The following is a 22,160-nucleotide window of genomic DNA, read 5'->3' as shown; positions in this document are numbered from 1 at the left end:
GGCTCCATTTACTATAGTCTACTAATTACAAATGAAGACACTACAAAAAATAACACATTTTCAAACAAAATAAAATATGCTGACATATTAATTTAAAAAAATAAGAAACTTGCTAAACATGAGTAACTCGCAGATTTGGGCTAAACTGGTAACAGACTAGAAAGAGTTGCTTTTGCTAGGTTACGTTCAAATACTCTACAAATGAAGAATAATCAAGTTCAAACTAGAGAATTCAAGTAAGCAAAAATAGGAAAGTTCCCATAATCAGGTCAGTATATACCAACAGAAATAACTAAAAGTCACTGCAGCAAGAAATTCTCAATAAACACGCTTGTCTTAGCTACGGCAAGAAAAATTACTTGACCACTTCAGCAGTGTTATCTACAAGGCCTTTTTATCCGTAGGTACGGTACCAGGGCATCACTAAAAATGTTGAGACCAGAACATAACCCCGTCCTCTACTTTCTCGAATAGAAAAAGAAACTATAAAATTCAAACCTATGTTCCAATAAGTATATACCAAATCTGTCAGCTTGACTTTTAAATTCAATATTGATAAAACTGCATTTGAAAACAACATGTACATTAGATTCTCACTATAAGAATTCTGTAACTATTAGAAAATATATTATATAATTAAGATATTTCCTATCCCAATTATTTAAGAAGCAAATTTAAAATGCCTTTGATATTTTAAGTGCTATTTGATGAGCTACAGACACATTTAAATGTGTGAAGTCGCCAAAGATTAACATTGCCCAAAGTCTGTAAGGGCCTTTTCTCAGTCCTGAGCCACATCCAAAACCATCCTGTAATAAGTCAACGCCTTAAATGTATAAAGATTGATATGAGCCAAAAGCATGCTGTGGTTGCTGGAAAGGTTGATGTAAATAATTTTAACTTCTTTTAACGTAAATCACTTTATCAATAAATATAATGTTAATCATAAGTGCATTCACAGAAGTGGCATGTCTGGTTCCCTGGGAATTACACGGTCCACTGCACTCAGCCGTTTAGACCCCAGTATTGAGCGCAATCTCAAGAACACCTGGCAGAGGTGTATCGGGAATGTTCAGGATATCTAGAAACCAAATCAAAGAGGAAGGCTAAGGGAAAAAAACAGGCTATTCTTCCTACATAAGAATAAAGTGATGAACAGTTAACTCCAGTGGCATTGCACAACAGCCTTAATTAACTAACTTTGCTCTAGAAGGAAGAATTAGAAACAAATTTAAGCTTAGTGTTTCTAAAAGAACTATTAAGCTGTCTTCCAAAGTAATGGTTTTCTTTCAAGTATCTGAGCAGAGGGGATGGCCATTACAATTATTCCGAAGGCAATCCCAACTGTTTGTGGGCACCTTATAAACCTAAAATGCGAGGACTAAGTCACATGCTATATAAAAAAGGTTGAGTTGAGAATGCTTTCTGGCTTTTTGGATTACGGCTAAGAGTTGAGTATAGGGTGTCTTTTATCTTGTCCTACTGCCCACGAGCTGTGTTCATTTCCTCAACTTGTACAGTTACAAGTTCTACTGGCTGATGGCCTTCTTTCCTGATGCCATATTCACAACAAACAGGAGCTCTACTATTTTGAGAGAGAGACCTCTTCAGAAACTCTTCAAAAGATTTCCTAAATTTTATAGAGGAAATTTTAATTTTGTCTCACAGAGATCTCATTTTATAGTTGTAATCATCTATTGTGACAAGGGAAATTGTAATCACTTTAGTATTCAGTTGCCAAATCTGTTAAACAAAGCGGTCAGAGAACACAAGTTTTAAAAGCCATACCTTTGCCAGTAACATCAATGATTAAGAAACTCCCAGCTTTGGTCAGATGTGGCCAGCCTCGCCAAACTGAAGACAGTGGAGTAGGCATGGAGTAGTGTGGATGGTGGACTAAAAGCTCAGCTTGCTCTTCTTTTCCCACGTAGAAACTCAGTGCACACTCCTCACTTACAAGAAGGAAAGAACACCATTCCTAGAAACTTTGCCAAAAAACAAACTTTGTTCTACGTATCAGGAGCTCTATCACTTAAGTTCTTCTATAAGAAAACCTAATGGTTCAATATCACACTTTAAAAACCCCAAGATTAAGCAATACATACGCGTACATTACACTGAGACCCATTTAAAATTGGCTACATGGTCAGATTATAAAGATATGCAGCTGTATGACAAACTGTATACCTGTGTAAATTTTAACAGGCAACATATTACTCTGGCAAGAGCTGCTTTTTAAATGCAAAACAGTCTGACCAAGTATCTAGACTTTAACACAACCTAAAAAACTCTAGCAGATAATGTTGCCAATACTTAATGTAGGATAAAATTTTAACCAATTTAAATGTAACGTAAAATATTATTTCAGCATGTAAATTAAATTACTCCATGGGAACAAAGTCAGGTACTTACAAAAGCACATTAACTCCTTTAAGCCACTAGGCATCATTTAGTAACAATTACCTACACTGAAAATTATGTAAGTAGCCTGAAAAACTCTTTAATTTGCCCAATTAACTCCCTTAAGTCATACACTGGAAATATGCTTCAAAGGATATTTAAATTCCAACTATACACACCTATAAATTTCCTTTAACATTTAAACATTTTCACAAGGGGAAAACGCTAGAAGAAGGGTGTCCGGACATTAATGAGTACAGTGCTTGGGTCAAAAGGAAATGATTTATTACAGACCCTTTTACGGGTCACACCAAACATTTTATTTATGGTTATGAAAGGGTTTTTTAATTTGTCTACTATCTGTTACAGGAAATCCAAAGTCAAATTCATATTTTAACACACTATACTAGTTACTTTTGTATGCTGCATTAAACATCCAACAGAGATTGAGACCAAGATCTACTATGTAATAATCCCTACTATCTACTGAATACAAACATACATTTGTTTCAGAGGCTAGAGTGCTTAGCATGTTTCTCTGACAAAAAAATCTGCTAAAAATGTGGTTAACAAAATACTAATTATCAGCCTTAAAAAATGAACTTTAAGACAAAGCGAAAACTCTCATTATTCTGCCTTTCGGATCCAATTTTGAATAAAAACTGCATACTTTATCCCATTAGATCACATCCAGATTAACCTAACAAAGTTCTAAGATATGTTTTTAAAAATACTGCTTTAATGACTACTTTAAATAAGGAATACTCCTTGTGGGAAGATGCTAAATATGTTATAATAGTATACTTACAACAGGGGGGAAAAAAAGCCCCACACTTGGGAAGAGAAGAAGCCATGTTTAGAGACTAGAACAAAGATATCAAAGTGCTTTGGCCGAAATTAGTATAAATAGACTTTATTGAAGTCAGTGCCTCTGTACTGAGACAGAAGATTGTGTCTACATAAGCACAAGTTGTAACATTTCACAACTTCTAAAAGGAATGTCAACAATTACAACGATCATGCATACCATGGTCGATAATCACATTTTAGAAGCATTTTTCAACCATTTCTAAAGAAATGCTTATAACATTGTTATATATAGAACTACTTTCAATAAACTGCAAAACATTGATCGACTTTTCCAGTATGAGCTACAGTGTCAACACAAAAGGGAGGCATAAATGTTTAATTTATGAAATCAGAATGGAATATTTACTGTAAAGAAAAATTAAAAAGCTTTCAAATAAAGGCCATTATTGAACCAACGTGAAGAGCACAACTTGAACTTCTGAGTTCATTCATCTTTAAAGCTGTCCTCTGAGTAGCTTCAGCTCTGAGCACTGAGTTCAGTACTGTGAATACTCCTTGGACTGAAGTTTGGCAATGATGCGGTCCAACTGTCTCTTTGCTTCACACTGTGGGAAATTGCTCATGTCATAATATTGAGGGGCAATTTTCACCAACCTGTACAGGAGGGAAAAATTACCAAGTAAGGTTGTAATTAAAGTACTGGGGTTGCTAACAGGATCGGCATTACTCATTAATATCCTGAGGAGCAAAGGCAAACCTACAAACACAATGTGCTATCTAGTAAGCTGGAAACTTTCTGATGTCGGACTTTCCATAAACTTAAAAAACTCAAGATAAATTCTCTTAAAAACCCTTATTTACATTAATATAAAGATAGTGACATAAGTCATTAATTTCTTCTCTCTAGAACCTCATTTTGACCAACCTTTCTAGGGTTATAGTAATACAGGTTCCATATAAGAAACATCTTGGCATTCAAATGATTGGATCTTCTCATTTTCAAAGTTTAAATAACTATAAATATAACTCTATATCCAAAAGAATACACTTGATTGAAATCTTTTTTAATGTTTAGCCATACAATTTTTTCTCAACAAAGTACGTAAGATAAAATGGTAATGTCCTACACAATTTAAGTGTCAAAAGTCACAATCAGTATAGGAAAGCAGCACAATATATAGCAAGTGACATCAACTAAAATAAGTGCTTTCAGTCCCCATTCTTGGTTGACGGTTCCCATCATAAGTTATAGAATGGATACTGGCAAAAAAAAAAAAAAAAAAAAAACAATCCATACACAAGGACGGTGTGTATGTGTGCACACTAATGTTGCTTAAAATAACACAATCAGTTCTGATTACATTTTGTAAAATCAAATATGCTAAGATACAAGAGGCATAGTTTTTATGCTTGCTTAGCTCCTAAAGCATCAACATATAAATAATAAATAGTTGAGAGCTCATTATGAGACAGGTAAAATATAAAGAAAAGACCGACTTCTGGAACCAGGGAATTTGAGTTAATCACAACAGTAAAAGAATAGCTCCAAAGACCCTCTTGATGCTAGGCAACTGTAGTTTTTATTTAGTTCCAAATCATGCCCATCCCCACACCAAAAATCCCACTGTCTTCTTATCAAAGCAAAGATTGTAAGAGATCAACTAGCGCATCAGGTCAAAGCCCCATAACTACACTCTGAAGTATACAGAACACCAAGTTCCCCTATGAGGGAAAGGACAGGACTCTTGTAACAAAGTCAGATTCTGAGCAAAATGCTAACAAAAACTATTGGAACAGAAGGTGTTGCTTACCATTCTGGCTTGATATCTGTACACGTCCGAATGTAATTCTTTGTTGTAAGAACAAATTCATTATAAAGCACCCATTCAGGCTTGTGGTCAAGAACAGTAGAGGGATGCAACTGAACCACCTGGTTATCTTTCACAGTTAAGTAATGCCCTGTTCGTTCTAAATGCGCCACCTGAAACCAAAACCCAGTAAATTAATACAACGCTTCTGATATGCTAGTCATAAAAGTGGTTTAAAGCTACCTATATAATTAGGAACAGGCAGGCCTCACCTTTTGCTTTTATTCCATGGCTATACTTATTTATCACCGCCTGATAAAAACAGGGATCAGCAAAGTACCGCAGGCCAAATCCAACTCACTGTCTACCTTTGTAAGGCTTGTCAGCCAAGAATGGTTTATACATCTTTAAATGATTGGAGGCAAAAATCCAAAGAAAAACATTTGGTACTGAGTAAAAATCAGAGTAAGTTCAAATTTCAGTGTCCATAAGTATAGTTTTATTGGATCACAGGCACACCATTTGTCCATGGCTGCTTTCACGCTAGTAGTTTCAACAAGGAACCCAATAAAGCCCACAGCGCCTAATATGTACTATCTGGTCCTTCCCTTGTCTTAGATTATTTGAGTGGGTTCTTTAGCTCCAGGTGACTATGGAGTAGATGAAAACAATTACCAGAAGATTCACGTTTAAGATAGAAAAAGAAGAGCAACAAGGAGTGGAAGCAAAAAATAACCTACAAAGAAAAGATGTAGGTGAGAAAAGAAAAAGAATGGGGAAAACACAAGATGGTGCATGTGCTTCTTGCCTATATTTCTTCTATGTCTATAATCAAACACATTGATTGGTGGCTCTCATCTAATATTTAATTAACAAATACTATATGCCCTTTCCAATTCTAGAACTCCAATAATACAAAGAGTGTGTATTGATAGAAATTAACAACTATTATTAAATAGAAAATAAACTCAATTTCAATCAATAAATATTTACTAAGCACCTAAGTACCAGGTACTATAACTCATGCCTTTTTTCTAACAAATTTAAATCTTAAGAATTAGGAGTCCATAATGCTTGAACATAGCCTTATCTATCTTTTTTGAATTACTACAAGTAAATTTAAGAACACGTCAAAAACAAACTAGTGTACACTAGTATATATTATAAACATCGTTGAGAGTCTGGAAAATTTTCATACCTAACCCTACTATTCACCTAACTCTAATAAGCATAAGATCGTATATGATGCCACAATATTTTTTTAGTTACTTTGATTTCAAATACAGACAATGCACCAATCTGCTATTTTTACTTTGACTCAATACATTTAGGTCCATTCTATTTATTGAATGCATATGGCTTAAAAGGCAGGCCACATCTTGGTTAACAGACATAGCCGGAAGAGAGAATGAACAAACAAGCAGGAGATAGAAGAGATAATTAACAAAATACTCCAGTAATAAAAAATTCTAAAATTGATTTCTACCTAACTGGGTTGGTAACTTGCCATTTAGGGAATTTGTTACTCATGAGACACAAATCTTAGTGTATTAGTTCAAGAATCTAGACATAACATTTTAAGATCAATTATTTATAGGCTTTTTAAAACTTACTTACAAAGGGCTGTTATAGAAAGTAAACAATATTATGTAAACATTTAATTATATATTTCTGTATTATCCACATACCTGCATAAAATATCCAGTAACCAAAGCTTTTCTTATATTAATATAATAGTCCCTGCTTGTGAAGTCAGTACTTCGACGAGGCAAATTAAATCTGTCCATAATTCGCGATAGCTGCTGGCGTACATTGTCTGCTGACATCAGGGACCTGTAGTTAATGAAGTTGTCATAACACCACTGAACCGATTCATGATCTACAAAGTTGGAGGGAGGGAAAAAAAGAGGGGACATGAAATCATCCAAATAGGTGTATCATTTAATTAAAAAGGAAAATTGTTATAAAGAGTAAGCTAAATAATCCAGAAAGGGGATTTATCCAAATCATCTTTATGAATGAATCACAACGCTACTAACTTTCCTAAAAATCTGCAGTGAAATTCAAAATCAGAAATAACAGTAGGGTTTTTGGCTGTTGGATGACAAAACAATGATTTTGAACAAACTATTTTTAATGAATTATTTTACCCATGAATATCCAGCTGGCTGTTTCCAATAGATGGTCTAACAGGTGGGTTGAAGGAATTTGGTAAAATGCCGTGTCTTTCTCATTTTCAAAGGAAAGATAGCCTTAGATTATCAAACACAATTTAAAAGTTCCAACAGTGAATCTCAAATGATTACTGGTATTTTTCTTTAATTATTCCTGAGCTAGTATTTAAAGTTTTATTGTGACCCATGTGCCTCTCAGCGGTGGAGAAACAAGTTTTAAAATACAAGTGATACAGTTTACAAGGATGTCTGGAAGCCCCCACTCCTGTTTAATAAATAAGGCTTATATTTAAGCAATTCCAAATAATTTTCCTACAGGTATTACTATCAATGGGATAGTTCTCCACTGAAGAATCCTTAATAAGCTTCCAACTGAGTGTTGCTCATGTTGAGAGCTCAAACTATAGCATAATGTAAAATATTATACAGTGGTATCTTTATGTCCCAAAGACAGTCACAAGGAGGCCCTTTGATATACCTAAGAGGGTTACTGTGAAATGGGGGGGGGGGGAGGAGTCTTAAAATTTGGAAGTGTGTTGATCCTTCTCCAATTACTGTGATCCACATTAACCTTTGGCATATTCTTTTCTCTTTGGTTTTAGGATCCTACCAATTATAATGTACAACATTTTCTTAATAGCTTTCAGAGGAACAAGATATATTAATAAATGTTTACCCATTACAAAATGTAGCCACATTTCATAGAGTGGCTGGGTAGGTGGGGTAGTAAAATGGATCTTTAAATTGAAGGACTGATGTATTAAAACGTCCATTAATTAACCCACCTAGAATGCAAAATGAAAGGTATCCAGCTGAACTTAACTGACATTTAAAACAAAGCACTGAATATGTACAGATGAAACTGAGACAAAGTATGGTTTGGAGGTATTTTTGCTTATCTCTGTAACAAGCTGAAAGGCAATGAAAATGTCGAAACAAAATAATAAAAATAGGGGACTATTGAAAAGTGTTTATTTTCACTCTGGAGTTTAGCTTTTCTGAGGTTCTAAAGTTTTACAATTAATACAAGGTGTGATCAAACAATATAGTAAATGTTTGAATTAACAAAAAAATTTATTACACTAAAAGATACATTGCTATTAATCCCCCTCAAAATACTCCCCCTTGCTTTGAACAAACTTAACCAATCGTTCTTCCATTTTCTGAAGCAGTTTTGGAAGTCCTCTTTTGTGTCTTTAGTTGCGCTGTCGTGGCTGCTTCAATGTCCTGAATAATTTTGACTTTGGGGGAAGAACTACAAGTCGCATGGTATCGGATCTGGTGAATAAGGCGGATAAGAACACATCCCAATGTTTTCAGTCAACAGAAATTGCTGTATACCAGAAGCAATGTGACACGGGGCGTTGTCATGATGGAGGATGATTTATGACACACTTTCTCTCAACCGTAGCTTACACTTAACTGACTGCACTAAACAAGTTGAAACTTGTCACACACTGTTACTAAGGGGACTTCCCGTATTGAAGATCCCCGCCTTTCTGTTGGATGGCCCTTAACAGCATTATTCACCGTTATTTTTTTTTTATCACAACCCGTGTTACACATCTGATATGGCAATTTCTGTCAAACAAAAACATGACGGTGTGTCCTCATCCACCTTATTCACCAGATCTGGCACCATGTGACTTCTGGCTCTTCCCCAAAGTCAAAATGATTCAGGACATCAAGGCAGCCACGACAGGGCAACTAAACACACTCATGAAAGGGACTTCCAGAACTGCTTCAGAAAGTGAAAAAACGATGGGATAACTGTGTTCGAAGAGAGGGGAAGTATTTTGAGGGGGATTAACGGTAACGTGTCTTTTACTGTAATAAGTTTTTTAAAATTTAAACATTTACCGTATTTTTTATCACATTTTACAGTATTAAGATGAATTTCAGCTTTACTATGTAATCAACCATTTTAATCTTAAGATCCCTTGACTAATACCTGAAATATACTTGCTATTTTTCAAATATACGTAATGTTTCAATAATGTAACACAGCATCATTTAGAAATAATAGTCAAAACACTCCAAATTCAATGAATATGAAATGTCCAAATAGATCTACAAGTTTGATATTTGCACTAGCGATTAGGTGCTATCATTCTAACTCAGAACACTTCCTCTAACTGCTAGTCCTATTTAGGAGAAGGATAAAGCTTTTGTAGATATCTACTGTTCAATGATTCCACAGAAAGCTCCTAACTATCAAGTATGTGCATAAAAACCAAGCATTATTTAGTAATTTTATCACTTTTAAATCTTATATCCCTCTAATTTCAAACATCGCATCGTTACATTTATATTGAAAATCAAAATACAGGTCTGTATCAATCCTAAATTTCATATTCGTAACACAATTATGAAATCCAAATACACGGCCATGCTAGTTATCAAAAGCTTAAATGACAAAATAATATTATCTTAATTTTAAAAGAATTAAAACGTCTTGTGAGAGTAATAGGGTAAAACAAAACAAAAAAAAACCCTGCTCCTTTAGAAGTCCTTTAATTACCATTTAAAACAATATCTTACTAGTATCAAAGCATTTTAAGAACCAAGATGGATGTGAATCTGCTCCTTCTCAAGACCTTCCCTTTACAGTAGTTACCACAGTCTGTTAATAGGTTATGTGTCTGACATCACACAGTATCAACCAGTATGATACAGTTCGGAACACAAGAGGAATATAGATTTCTTGAAATGACCTGTCCTATCAGGGATAAAGTCTTTAACCTACTGATATGTAGAAATCAAACACTTTCAGAATCTGTTGGGAGTCATTGCTGCAGTTTTCCTCTCATTAATTTTACAAATGGTGCATTCCAACAACAGCATCTAGCAATAATTTGATTAACTGGAAAATGTTTTTCATGTCATTAAATAGTCTCTGAAAACATGATTTAAAGCTAGAACATCATGTGACTATAGCATAAATTACTGAATCATCTTTCTACTGGTGGGCATTTAGGTTGTTACCATTTTTACTATCATAAATAATTCTGGGATGAAAATCTTTAATCATTATCTGTGTCCACAGAATACTAAAAGATAATTTCATAGATTATTTCTAGTCGAAGGGTATGGATTTGTTAAGGTTCTTGATAACATAAAATCTGCTTTTCATAAAGACAATTTATATTCCCACCTCTGTTGTATAATTGTTCCATGAAACCCACTCATACACAGTTTGCTGTTTTTTAACCTTTGCCAATTATATCGGTGAGAAAAATGGTACCTCTCAATAATAATGCATTTCTTGAAGAGTTGAATTTTGCTTCATGAGAATTTACAGACCACTTATAGCCTGACTGAGAACGGTCATTTACATTTGTTGCCCATTTTTCTACTTTGTTAGTTTTATTTTATGTAAGAGCTACTTATTAGTAAAAACATTACAGTAATGATTCTCCAAATGATACAAAACTATTCACAAAAAAGGCAAAATATATGGAAATGAACAGAAGTATATCAAAATAGGTATGTTAAAGGTAAATTTTATACAAGTATTTCATTTTGATTGCCGTGTTTTCCAGCTTTCTGTAATTGCTGTCCCCCAGCACTGATTATAAAAGTAAAACATTGGCAATTTCTATCTTCAGTGTTAGTCAGTTTTTTCTAAAGTACCTCTGGGGTTCTAATGCAAAGGTGTCACAAATAATAAATGAAAGTAAGATGAAGAGACATCTTATATGATGCATGTGACATTTAGACAAAGAGTGCCTTCAATGTAATTGACACTTACTTTGTTTAAAAGCGTGGTAGACATTCAGCAGTGTCAGATGATCTCCATCTATGTGGGCAAATCTCATCTTGGCCTCATCTGCGGCTTTCTTGGCCTCCGTGGGGCGAACAAAACACTGTGGGACTAAACAAGGTTGGTATGGGCCCAACACAAACGCCCATATCGATGAGTCACGCATTCACAGATAGAGGAACAAGGCCTAGCTAGGTCAGTTCACAGAGCATAGGGCAGGGCAGGATGGCCTCCAACTGCATCTTGGACTGTTTACTACCTTGATTTGGTACATCAACACCTAACCCCATCTGTAAGACAAGAGGGTTTCAAAGCTACAGAGTACCTGATTACTTTAACTAGATCTAAAAGTAGGCATCAGACAGCTATTCTGAAGGCCATCGAGATACTAGAAAGCTCAACTTATTTCAAAAACCAGTGCTGATAGCTCTACCAATAACCAGAATCATGGTGTCAATAGCCTTTTAGCTAGATGTAATTTTTCAAAAGGCCATCCACTGAACCCACTGAATGGCTATGAGAGTTAAGAAGCTACACTTGCCCACTGCAGGGCTAAAAACTTTCCAACCAGTCTACTGCCACATTTCTATCGTAATTTTTTTCCCTAGTGCTGTGGCTATTACCAACTGGTGGGTATCACTATTAGCACCGGTGAGCAGAAGCATACGAAACATTAAAAAAAAAAAAAAGAAATCTTGGGTTTTGATGATAGCAGTAGTGGTGGAAGGTTAAACCGCCTTTGAATTAGAAAATTCAAAAAGGCTGGAGATATTCAGCCTAGTTTTTCAGCATTTTAATTAAGATTAGTAAATAAAGCCCCAAGTTTTTTTTTTAAAAAAAAACCTGTTATTTGAATCAAAACCTCAACATAAAAGCAAAATCCAATTTAAAAAGTTGACAATTAGTCTGAAACAGTCATTATTTCAAGGGTCATCAAAATATGTAACTACAGTATTTGTGTAGAGCCTCAGTATTAATTCACATAAAAGTTTAAGTTGTTACAAAGCGTGCACTACATTTTTTGAAATACAACTTTCCTTAATTCACTTTAGCAATTCCATAGTCATAAAGGCAATACGAAAATAAAAATAACTTAACAGCTGGGGACTTTGTCAATACATTTTTAAAGCTGTTAAAACCTTGTCAATTCAAAAAATTATAAATTATCAGTTCAGATAGAAGATAATGGGAATAATCGACAATGAAATCATATACAGTATCAAATTTCTCTTTCCCATACAGTTTCCCCTTTAAAGATGTCAAAGAAGCCAAAGAGAGACAGACACACGATCACAGTAAATAGTAAAAATCTTGCTTAATGTATTGAAGCAAGTAATTCATAAAAGTACAGAAACCTCTCAGAGCTGTGAAAGTTAATGTGAACTAGCTACCAGTCATTAGTAGGAATAAGTAGCACCCCATAAGGCCCCTGATTTGCACTATTTATATCAGGACCTGAAAACTTCACAAACTATTTAAATGGAAAACAAAGCATTACAAACAAGCTCAGCAATCTTTTTGTTCCATGATTTCTTCCTCACCCTTCAACATTTCCCCCAACAAATGCCACGCTTAATAACTGTTCACTCTCTTGATGTGTTAAAATGACAACCAGTAAACCCTATGTTTTGCACAACTATTACAAGTAAGACATGTAGTTGGAAGATTTCAACTGTATCACAATGACCAATTTTGTAAGGGACTAACATGCTAAACTCAAACAATGGTTATTTATATAGTATTCCTGACAAGAGAACTTGGAAAAATAAAAACTGGACAAATAACAAATAAACACACAAATAATCTGTTAACTCTTGCCCTCTTTCTCTAAAAACTAAAATCTTGGGATAAGCACCACTGGGAAATCTAACTCACAACATATAAGAAAGGCAGACAACAACCTACCACCACCTCCGCAAGTGAGACTACAATTTAATTAAAATGATTCAATACACTGCCCTGCCCATCTGCTCTGAGTCTGATCAGTCATAACTCTGAAAAAAAAAAACATTTGAGCTAATTCTTAGGGAAAAAAAAAAAATCACACCATTAAAATATACCATACATCTAAACTAGGCCAAAATTTTTATTTTTAGAAACGTTTTTGATTCATTCTTTAATTCCGTATAACATTTTTGAATTATCTGAGGCATAAGTTATAATAAAGACCGACAAACCACTCTGTGACTGGAAGTCAAGTCTCCCCAGTACTAAAACTAATATTATAGAATACCTCCATGGTCAATAAAAACTTTTATGTTTAGGTAGAAGTCAGTGTATATTTATATGTTAACAATATTTCTTCTTTTTAGAAAGTGTAATTTCCAAATTACTGTTCATTTGTGGCTTAAGCTTTACTGCTACTAAAACAGCACTACAGCCTAATGTTCCCGTTTTCAAAATTAGCAGTTTTTTTCTATTAGGTGTATTTTCTTAATCAAGTGTCTTTCTTCTATTGTAAAAGAACTGTCATCAGATTCCATTTTAAGCCTAAAACTCTACATTACTACTTATTTATCTGATGCTAAGCTTGAAATTTATGACAGCCACTGGACTACATATTTATATAAGCAGAAAAAGCTTACATTAAATGATAGTTTGGGTTTCTCTCAGGCTCACTTAATAGTGCCGAGTACTAGAACAAAGTTCTTCTTGTATTGTCAGTAATAAACCACAAAACTGACAGACCTACCAAAGACCTGTTACAATGGTGTTCAGTATTATTTTTTTACTGAAATTTTTATTTGCACTCAAGAGAGCCAATCTTTTTACTGTATTTTGTGCACAATGACTTGCTTTACTTTTTCTAAGTAATACGTCATTATAAAACTATTTACAAGGTATGTAGGAAACAGAATGAGTTCCTTAAAACCACCTATAAAATCCACTATCATACTAAATATTAAAAAACAAAACCAAAAGTGAAGTCCACCCAAACTTTGAGCTGGGTTTTTTTTAGTTCCTTTCCCTCTATTACCTGACAACATAGCAGTAATAGATAGGACCTCATTAGAACAGTTGTAGTCACAACTTGCAATAACCATTTTAGCGAGCTGTGGGTCTAGAGGAAACTCTGCCATCATGGATCCCAATTCAGTCAGATCTCCATCGTCATTTAAAGCAGCCAGGTAATTCAAAAGTTCTAGGGCTCTCATCAGTGTTTCGGGAGCTGGGGAAAAAAGGCAATCTATTAGACAAGCTGCCTTCAGCAAGTAAAAATGTCGACAAAGTACACTATTATAAGCGTCCTCACTTTTCATCCTTCCATTGACCAAACTAAAAACTCAAACTGTCAACAAACTCAATTACAAACATCTCCCAGAATAATAGTTATTCTGAAGGAAAGAAAAAGCTGTTCATATAATTGTCACTCTTTTAGTTTTAATGCTAACTAACACATAGGACTTACTTGATGCTTATTTGAAGAAAAAGGTAAAATGTTTTTTATATGTAGACTAAATAGGATACAGACAAAAGAAAATCAATTTTGGTTAAAAGGTTTGATAACATATGCTGAGAATTCATACCTGGTGGATCCATAAAATCAAAATGCACCAAATCATCAATACCAAGTTTCTTCAACTGTAACACAACTGATCCTAAATTAGAACGCAAAATCTCAGGATAGGTGTTATCCTAGCAAAAAACAAAAATGTTTGCTTTGTTAAATATTCCTCAATCCTCTTGTTCCAAAAAACAAAACACATCTATTCCCTGCCTCCTTAGTTATTTACTTTGCATTATTTCTATACCACTGACTCAGATGAGAAAAATACTTGTGGAATAGATTCGAAAGGAATGACACTTTCTGTGAATTATCTTTATAGGGTTCAAAGTGTTACTGCTGCTGTCCCCCTCCACTTCCAAGTGTAACAAGAGTTGCACTGCTAGACCATACCAATAATCTCACTCAGGAAAATACTAAGAAGTTTATGGTGCCAAAAGGTAAGATGAAGCAAATGAAGCAATTTTCCTGTGGTAACAAATCCAACTTAATCTTCCAAACACGCAGGAAGGATACAGTAAAAGCTCGTACCTGCATTTCTGTTTTATAAGCTTTCTCTGTGTAAAGTCTGAAGCATTTCCCAGGTCTGGTACGTCCAGCTCGACCAGCCCTTTGTTGAGCTGAAGCTTTACTAATAGCTGTCACCAAAAGGGATTCAACTCTGATTCGAGGATTGTACACCTATTAGAATGGAAATAACAGAAGAATGGCTCTTTCTTCAATTAAACACAAAACTGTGATCTAACATAAGTACCCAAAGCCCATAGCTAATTTCGAAAATAAACACAGTATGGATGACCATCACAAATCACACTGCCAGAGAAGCAGAAGTAGTCGTCCTAATGCCTTAACTTCCTTTCAGATGTTCTGACTCCATTCTGAAAGATTCAAGCTAACATGACAAAGCTCTTATATAACACACAGATCATCTTTACTCTTCCTAATTTAAAATAATTTCAGTTCGACCAGTTTTACACCTTGCTTTTATAGCGGATAGCACTGAAGGCTTTTGCCTGAAAAGAACCTGTCAATTCTAACACCTGATGTTCAGCGTGGACATCAAGAAAAATATTTTAAACTTGGTCCAGAATAAGTCAGTTATATGCTTTCAGTTTAAAGGGAAAGTTTCCCGTCAAAAAACATGAATATTATGTACAATGAATTTTCCCAATTACATAAAAGTTGATCAAATATAATCAAATGTAATCAAAGATCTTTAAATAATAAAACAGTATTCATTGAGTAGTCACTTCATTTGGCAAAAGTGCTTGGGATTCAGTACTATTAAACTAAAGGTTAACATAGTACCTTTTCCCCAAATACTATGTCTCGCACATAACAGGAACTCAGGAATTTAGTTGGTAAGTAACTTATCTGCAGAGATGATAGTCCTGTAATCTTACTACTACCCACATATTCCGTAAATAAACATACAAACCAAAATACAAACCAAAATACCATTATTATATAGAAACAAAGGAAATGCAAGCTTAAAAATAAATAAAATCGCAAAAGAAAAAGAGCATAAGATTAAATACTAAACATGGGCTTAATATGTTAGAGCCAGTTAGAGCACAAATGGGCTCATATAATAGAAATCTGAAAAATGAAACACAACAGAAAAATAATTCTAGAAAACGAATTCAGAAAGTAAATTTCAGCCATTAAATGAGTAGACAGTAAGTACTGTTAAGCTAACATTAATTTATAAACTATACGGCGATCACACTAATATGTACCTTCTGCTTCGCAAATCCAGGATCAATCACAAATACCACACCATCTATTGTCAAAGATGTCTCTGCAATGTTAGTTGACACAACTACCTGTTTAGAAATAAATAGTATATAAATGATATCACAAGTCAAATAAAATTCAAATAACAGTAAGATTAACTCTTAACCTTCACTAACATCGAATTTCAATCCAGTAAACAAACTTAAAGGTTTGATCTTCAATGGCCAATGCTATAAAAAGACTAATATTTAAGAATTCAAAATTTTATTTATCTCATCAAAGCAATATCCTTTTTTAACAAAAGCTATTACTTCAGGTTATCACTCAACCAATTATGGTTTGATTATTCAAATAGAAGGATAGCATCAAAAGGAAAATATCTATAAAGCAATACAGCTTACCTTACGAAATGTCTCCCTATTAGAATACTTCTTGGTTAATATCAAAACTTCATAAAACACGTACATCTTTCAAAACTTTCAGGCAGTATTTACCAAGAAAAATTTTGTCACCAAAACTCAACATTTTAAACAAAATGGCACATGGGGGATGGGGTGTAATCTCAAGCTACAATCCAAGAAGAGTCAGCAGATCATGAGAATGAAATGGAGATGTTTTGGAAAATTATACAATCTCAAAGGGGATGACATGTAATATGTCACTGCAAAAACTCAATTTTTAAGAATCAGTTGAACTTTTCATTGACAGGGAATAATGTTTAAAGCATTCACATACTAATATGGTAGCTTGCTTTTTTATGTGGTGTTTTACTGTATTTTAGGTGTTTTAGGAAAATGATTAGGGACTTGAAAATAACATGTTACACATTTTTTCCCTTTTTAAACAATGGAAAAATGAGATCATTAGTATTTTTACTCAGAACATCTGATTTTCAGGAACAGATTACTGCCATTAAGTGGGAGATGCCTGTAGATGCAAGCAGCTGACACAGAAGATAAATCAGATACAGAGTCTGCTCTTATAGCTTTTACAGTTTGTAAAGGAAGATTAGACATGGATAGAAAGTGTAAATGACACCAAAGATGCCCTGTGAGATTTAAAAAGGGTTTACTTCCACAGCGAAGACAAGGAGAGCTTCCTGAGAAAATGGCATTTAGGAGATATTGAAGGTAAGGAGGGATTTACCCACAAGAGAAAAGGGAAGAGCACTAGCAACAGAAGGTTCAGTTTGAACAAGGACACGTACCGTTGTTTCCCCCAAAATAAGACCTAGCCAGACCATTAGCTCTAATGCGTCTTTTGGAGCAAAAATTAATATAAGACCTGGTCTTATTTTACTGTAAGTTTTACTTTTACTTGTAGTAAAATAAGACAAGGTGTAATGTAATGTAATATATTATATAATATAATATCGGGTCTTACATTAATGTTTGCTCTAACAGGCGCATTAGAGCTGATGGACCGGTTAGGTCTTATTTTCGGGGAAACCAGGTAGCAAGAAGGCCCCTAGGCACATCAACAAAAGAACTCATGCAAACAGGAAATCTTGGAGATTTAAAAACTTACTGGAGATTCACTAATAGGATATTATTTTAGAATGATTTACATGTCTAAAAACAATGTGTACTTTTTCCATTGGTCAGTTTAAAAGACTGCTAATCAAAAAATGAATAAGAAACCAGAGATGTTTTGATGTGACTGAAATACATTTTTAAAGACATTTAGATGACCTGGATGGTTAATAACTAGAACCAGAGCAAACATAAACAAGGTATATCAAGTTGACAGGTGAGCTTGAATAAGGAGAACCTGAGTTTAACATTGTTCTAGAAAGTGTCTCGTAGGAGAAGCAGCAATGAATTTAGGGGGGTAGGTGACAGAGCCAGCAGTCAAACCTAAGTAGCTAAGTAGTAGTGGAAAGGTTTTAACACTAACACCATCAAGCTTCAATTTTCTTTGGTAACTCTTATCAGTCTAGCTAAAACAAGACTGAAAAAAAAAAGATTATGAATACAGAATTATAAACTACAAAGAACCTATTACATGTTTGTGATTATATAAGAGGTCTGGTTATCTGGAGTTCTGGAGTGAAAATTGATATAGTTCTGGATAGATCTTTAGGACAATGGAAGAAAGCGTTTTTTAAAAAAAGTTACTTGGAAAAAAATACATTGCACACATTACTGCTTCTAGAATAGAATACAGACAATGTGGTAAGAATTTCTTGATGTTATCAACTCTTTAGAGTTATTTAAAAATAGTTAATTTCTCTCCACAAAATAATTTTATTTGGTGTGCATGTTTTGTTTCTGCGTTTGCGACAAATTATGGAATACTTCTAAGGAGGTGAGAATGTGTGATTCCACCAGTGTTTAAGAATCAGGTGATCATGCCAACGTGGCAAGCCCCATGTCATTACTGAGTCTTCTGGCATCTAAAAGTCAAACTCTAAAATATGAGTCTTGAAAACAACCTTACAGAAGGATGATCTCTGGACTTTCTCCAAAGACTAAAAGTAAACTGGTAAAAAAGCTTTAAAGTAGTAACATTTAACCTTTTTTTTTTGAGTAGGACCTATCTACCATAGATTTAACAATTACTAAAGTGTGTCTATCACCATGAAAAAAAAGGGCATGGTTCTGAACCCATTAAGAGGTAGATTTGGGGACAAAGAGGAGGAAAATTCATGTAACAAACTGCATGTCTTTGAGGGTACTTCTAATGACTAGAGCTCGAGGAATAATACTAGCTAGCTAAGGTTAAATAAAACACATACACATACATAATGCAAAAGAACAAATAAATGAGATGATAAAAGTTATGTAGCTGACTTGAAATCTTAGCAATGAGGAGAGGCAAGCCCTAAGTATATTCTAGATGTAAAACAGCATATGATCTAATTAAGAACTGGTGAGAACACAACGTCATCCCGAATTTGTCCAGGGACTAACACATGACCAACGGGACTACATATATAAATGGTAAAAGCTTTCTAGACAGTAACTGGGCAATAAGTGTTCAAAGGGCCTTAAAAAGTGTTCAAACATCATTGGCCAAATAACTGTTTCAGGTAAATAACCCCAAATACAGAATAAAGTCTATGGCAAAAAGTTTGACATTCTTGCCATTTTTCTTTTTATATATTAAGTGTGCGAAGAGTAAGCTTTCATCTAGTTTTAGGATACAGCTAAACTATACCCTCAATACTATACCTTCTAATGGAATCCACTATGATTTATTTCAATAATTTCACTTCAAAGTAGTAGAACTCAGCATACTTTAGTTGCTCTACTTGAATATTTTGGACACAATAATACACTTAGGTTAAACTACTTTGGATTTTTAGGCCCCAGGGAACTCTGAGGGGGTCTCCAATTCAGAATGGATATTAACTTATGTGTTTGTACACATCCCAGCAGCACCATACTAAGTTATCTTCAAAGAGTGGATCATTAAGTCTCTCTTTGAAACTATAGAACCATCTCCACAAGGGCCATTTCTCTTTTTTATTGAGCGATGTATGCTCTGAGCTATGTTAATTAGTAAACTGTAAGATAGGCTACAGAAAAATCAGCTATTTGTATGGACAAAATGAAAACTAAATAAAATCAAAGAATAGTTGCTAGATTTTAATACCAAATCTATAATACAGCAATTATAAGTCTCAGTCAAAAGACACATAGAAGTGATTTACTGATGAGTAAACTTGAATGTATATACACGAATGCTGTTGCTGTAGCTTAAAGTCAAATACTTGAATAAACATCAAGCATTATTATCAAAATAGGTAAAAATATCTATCCCTCACATAAATACGTGTATTGCATTCTCAACCTTTCTTAATCATTAGAAACTTGAAATAGTTCACCATTAGCAAGCATTATGTTAGAAATCTACATAAGTGGAACTAAGCAACTAGTTGTAAAAGGAATGCTAGTTAAGTTCCCCAGATGCCCATAAAACTTTACCTGTAATATAGGCTACATTTAAAAATTTAACACTTTTAAAAAGCTTTGCTAGTTTGACCAAAAATTATAAACTATTTTGCATAAGTACAAAGAAAAATAGCAAATAAGACACTACCTTCTAAAAGATACCCACCAAATATAAAGTAATACAAATTACACTTATTTGGTGCAACTTTAAAAACTATTAAATAATTCTCTTTGTTCCAAACCTTTCAATAATTATACTGCACTCTATGCTATTATCTTTGTATTAGAACAAAATATGTAAACAATTTAACAAAATGAATCAGATTGTATTTTGTTTTACACAAGTGGAAGCAAGAAGTCCCTAAATGTTCCTACGTAATTTTAAATTAATTGTGACTATCAGTGACAGTTAACACTCTTGAATGAAAGCTCCATTCCAGTAACTGACACAGTAATGTTTAATTAATAAATTCATGATGGAGAGATCAAGCCTTGGCCTCTAGTCCTTTGTTTTATAAGGTAGACAGGATATTACCAAAGTTGTGACATTTGTTAACAACAGGAAAACACCAGTTTTTCCCGTTCTAGTATCCATCCACCCGCTCTCCCTCATAGAACCCGTGTGAACTGCAATTCTTACCCTTGTCTCCTTCCCCGTAAACTCACCAATCCCTTCTCCCTTTCTACCTAGGCTGGCCAGGCCCTGGGTCTGGTGGTCACTTGCTCATCTTGGCTTGTGTGTTTCAGTTCTCCCAGGTTTTCAGTTGGCACCCCTACCTCCTTGTGGAATAAATCCTCCTTTATGAACTGGCCTTCTATAAAAAATTTTCATTTTCCCTTATACATCGGCTTCAAAGTATTCTTCCTCAACATACAAATGATGTATCAATTGCCAAGGAAGTCCTTCCTCTCTCCAATCATCCAGGGAAGCTATGACAGTGCTCTTCTCAACCTTTAAGATGAAGATGACTTATTCGATGAAGGTGATTTCCCAATAAGAGATCCTACAGCTTTAGCTGAACGAGTGACTATCAATAGCTGAACAAAGTACCATCAATGGATGATGAAGTGGCATCGGCCCATAGTTATGATTCTAAATTAAAAGCCCAGGTCAGCCCAAACCTTGAGGACCCCAATGGTCCCCCGTCATCTGTTATAACCAGCTGCTCAAAGAATCACTTTTCAGTGAAAAAATATTCCTCAATATCCTTAGGATTCACAAGAACACAGAAAGCAATAGTTAAAACACACAAAAAAACTAACTCTACTCCATGGGTTTAAGTTGCAGATTCATGCATTGAATTGGCAACTAAATTAACAGAGCAAAGAAGGGCTCACATGTAAAATGAGTTTTAATAAGTGTGGGCCCATATATCTCAAAGTAACTCAAAACGGAATGAAATGAATAACATGAAAAGACAAACATTAAATCTTGCTGTATGCCAATTTTACTCAAGGACAGATAAAAACCATTTTAAAATTAAACAAATGCAGATATACAAAATGCACTTGATTTCAAGAAAAACTAAATCCTCTGCCTGGAGGATGCATTAACTCTTTACTATGGAAATGCTTAAAAATTGCTCCTTTATATACACTGTTGATCCTATAGACTCAAGCTAAACACTTGAGAATTAGTATTTTCAGTGAACAAATCACCTTCAACAACACTGTATACTAAATGTATCCCATAAAACTTCTATTCCGCCCCCCCCCCCCCGCCCAAGTTCAGAATGCACATAAAGTAACAAGAGAAAAATATCTGAAGTTGTTCTACAGACAACATGATGATAATTGTGAAGTACAATATTAATGAAGCTATTTTTTAAGTCATTCACTACTCTTGCTGATCTATGAAAAATTCAAAAACTGATTTTTCCCCCTATAAACCTGTTAATTTCAATTCCACTAGGCTGGTGATCTATTTCCATTCAGTAAGTTCTTTCACTTTGAAAAATATTTTTGGTTCATTTACCTTTTACACAGCCATGTAAAGAAATAATAAGCCATGATATAGTTAATATATTTATTAATTTGTAACTTTTTCAAATCATTGAAAGTATTAGC

At 34.3% G+C, this 22,160-nt stretch overlaps 1 protein-coding gene across 1 annotated transcript in view; it reads right to left on the bottom strand.

The window, feature by feature from the left end:
- Nucleotides 1-3,297: 3,297 nt before the first annotated feature.
- DHX15 (DEAH-box helicase 15) overlaps nt 3,298-22,160 on the bottom strand; it is a 51,097-nt gene continuing 32,234 nt past the window's right edge. The window contains exons 7-14 of the mRNA XM_033105963.1: nt 16,200-16,286; nt 14,992-15,141; nt 14,483-14,591; nt 13,933-14,124; nt 10,944-11,066; nt 6,707-6,897; nt 5,022-5,191; nt 3,298-3,864 (exon numbers count right to left, since the gene is read on the bottom strand). Of these exons, the coding sequence (XP_032961854.1) occupies nt 3,747-3,864; nt 5,022-5,191; nt 6,707-6,897; nt 10,944-11,066; nt 13,933-14,124; nt 14,483-14,591; nt 14,992-15,141; nt 16,200-16,286 (1,140 nt within the window). The 3' untranslated portion in view covers nt 3,298-3,746. The remainder of the gene's footprint in view (nt 3,865-5,021; nt 5,192-6,706; nt 6,898-10,943; nt 11,067-13,932; nt 14,125-14,482; nt 14,592-14,991; nt 15,142-16,199; nt 16,287-22,160) is intronic.

The sequence above is a fragment of the Rhinolophus ferrumequinum genome, chromosome 5 (assembly GCF_004115265.2).
Source record: "Rhinolophus ferrumequinum isolate MPI-CBG mRhiFer1 chromosome 5, mRhiFer1_v1.p, whole genome shotgun sequence".
NCBI classification, from domain to species: domain Eukaryota; kingdom Metazoa; phylum Chordata; class Mammalia; order Chiroptera; family Rhinolophidae; genus Rhinolophus; species Rhinolophus ferrumequinum.
Note: the sequence above shows the minus strand (reverse complement) of the source record. Positions and strands in the feature narration are given on the sequence as shown.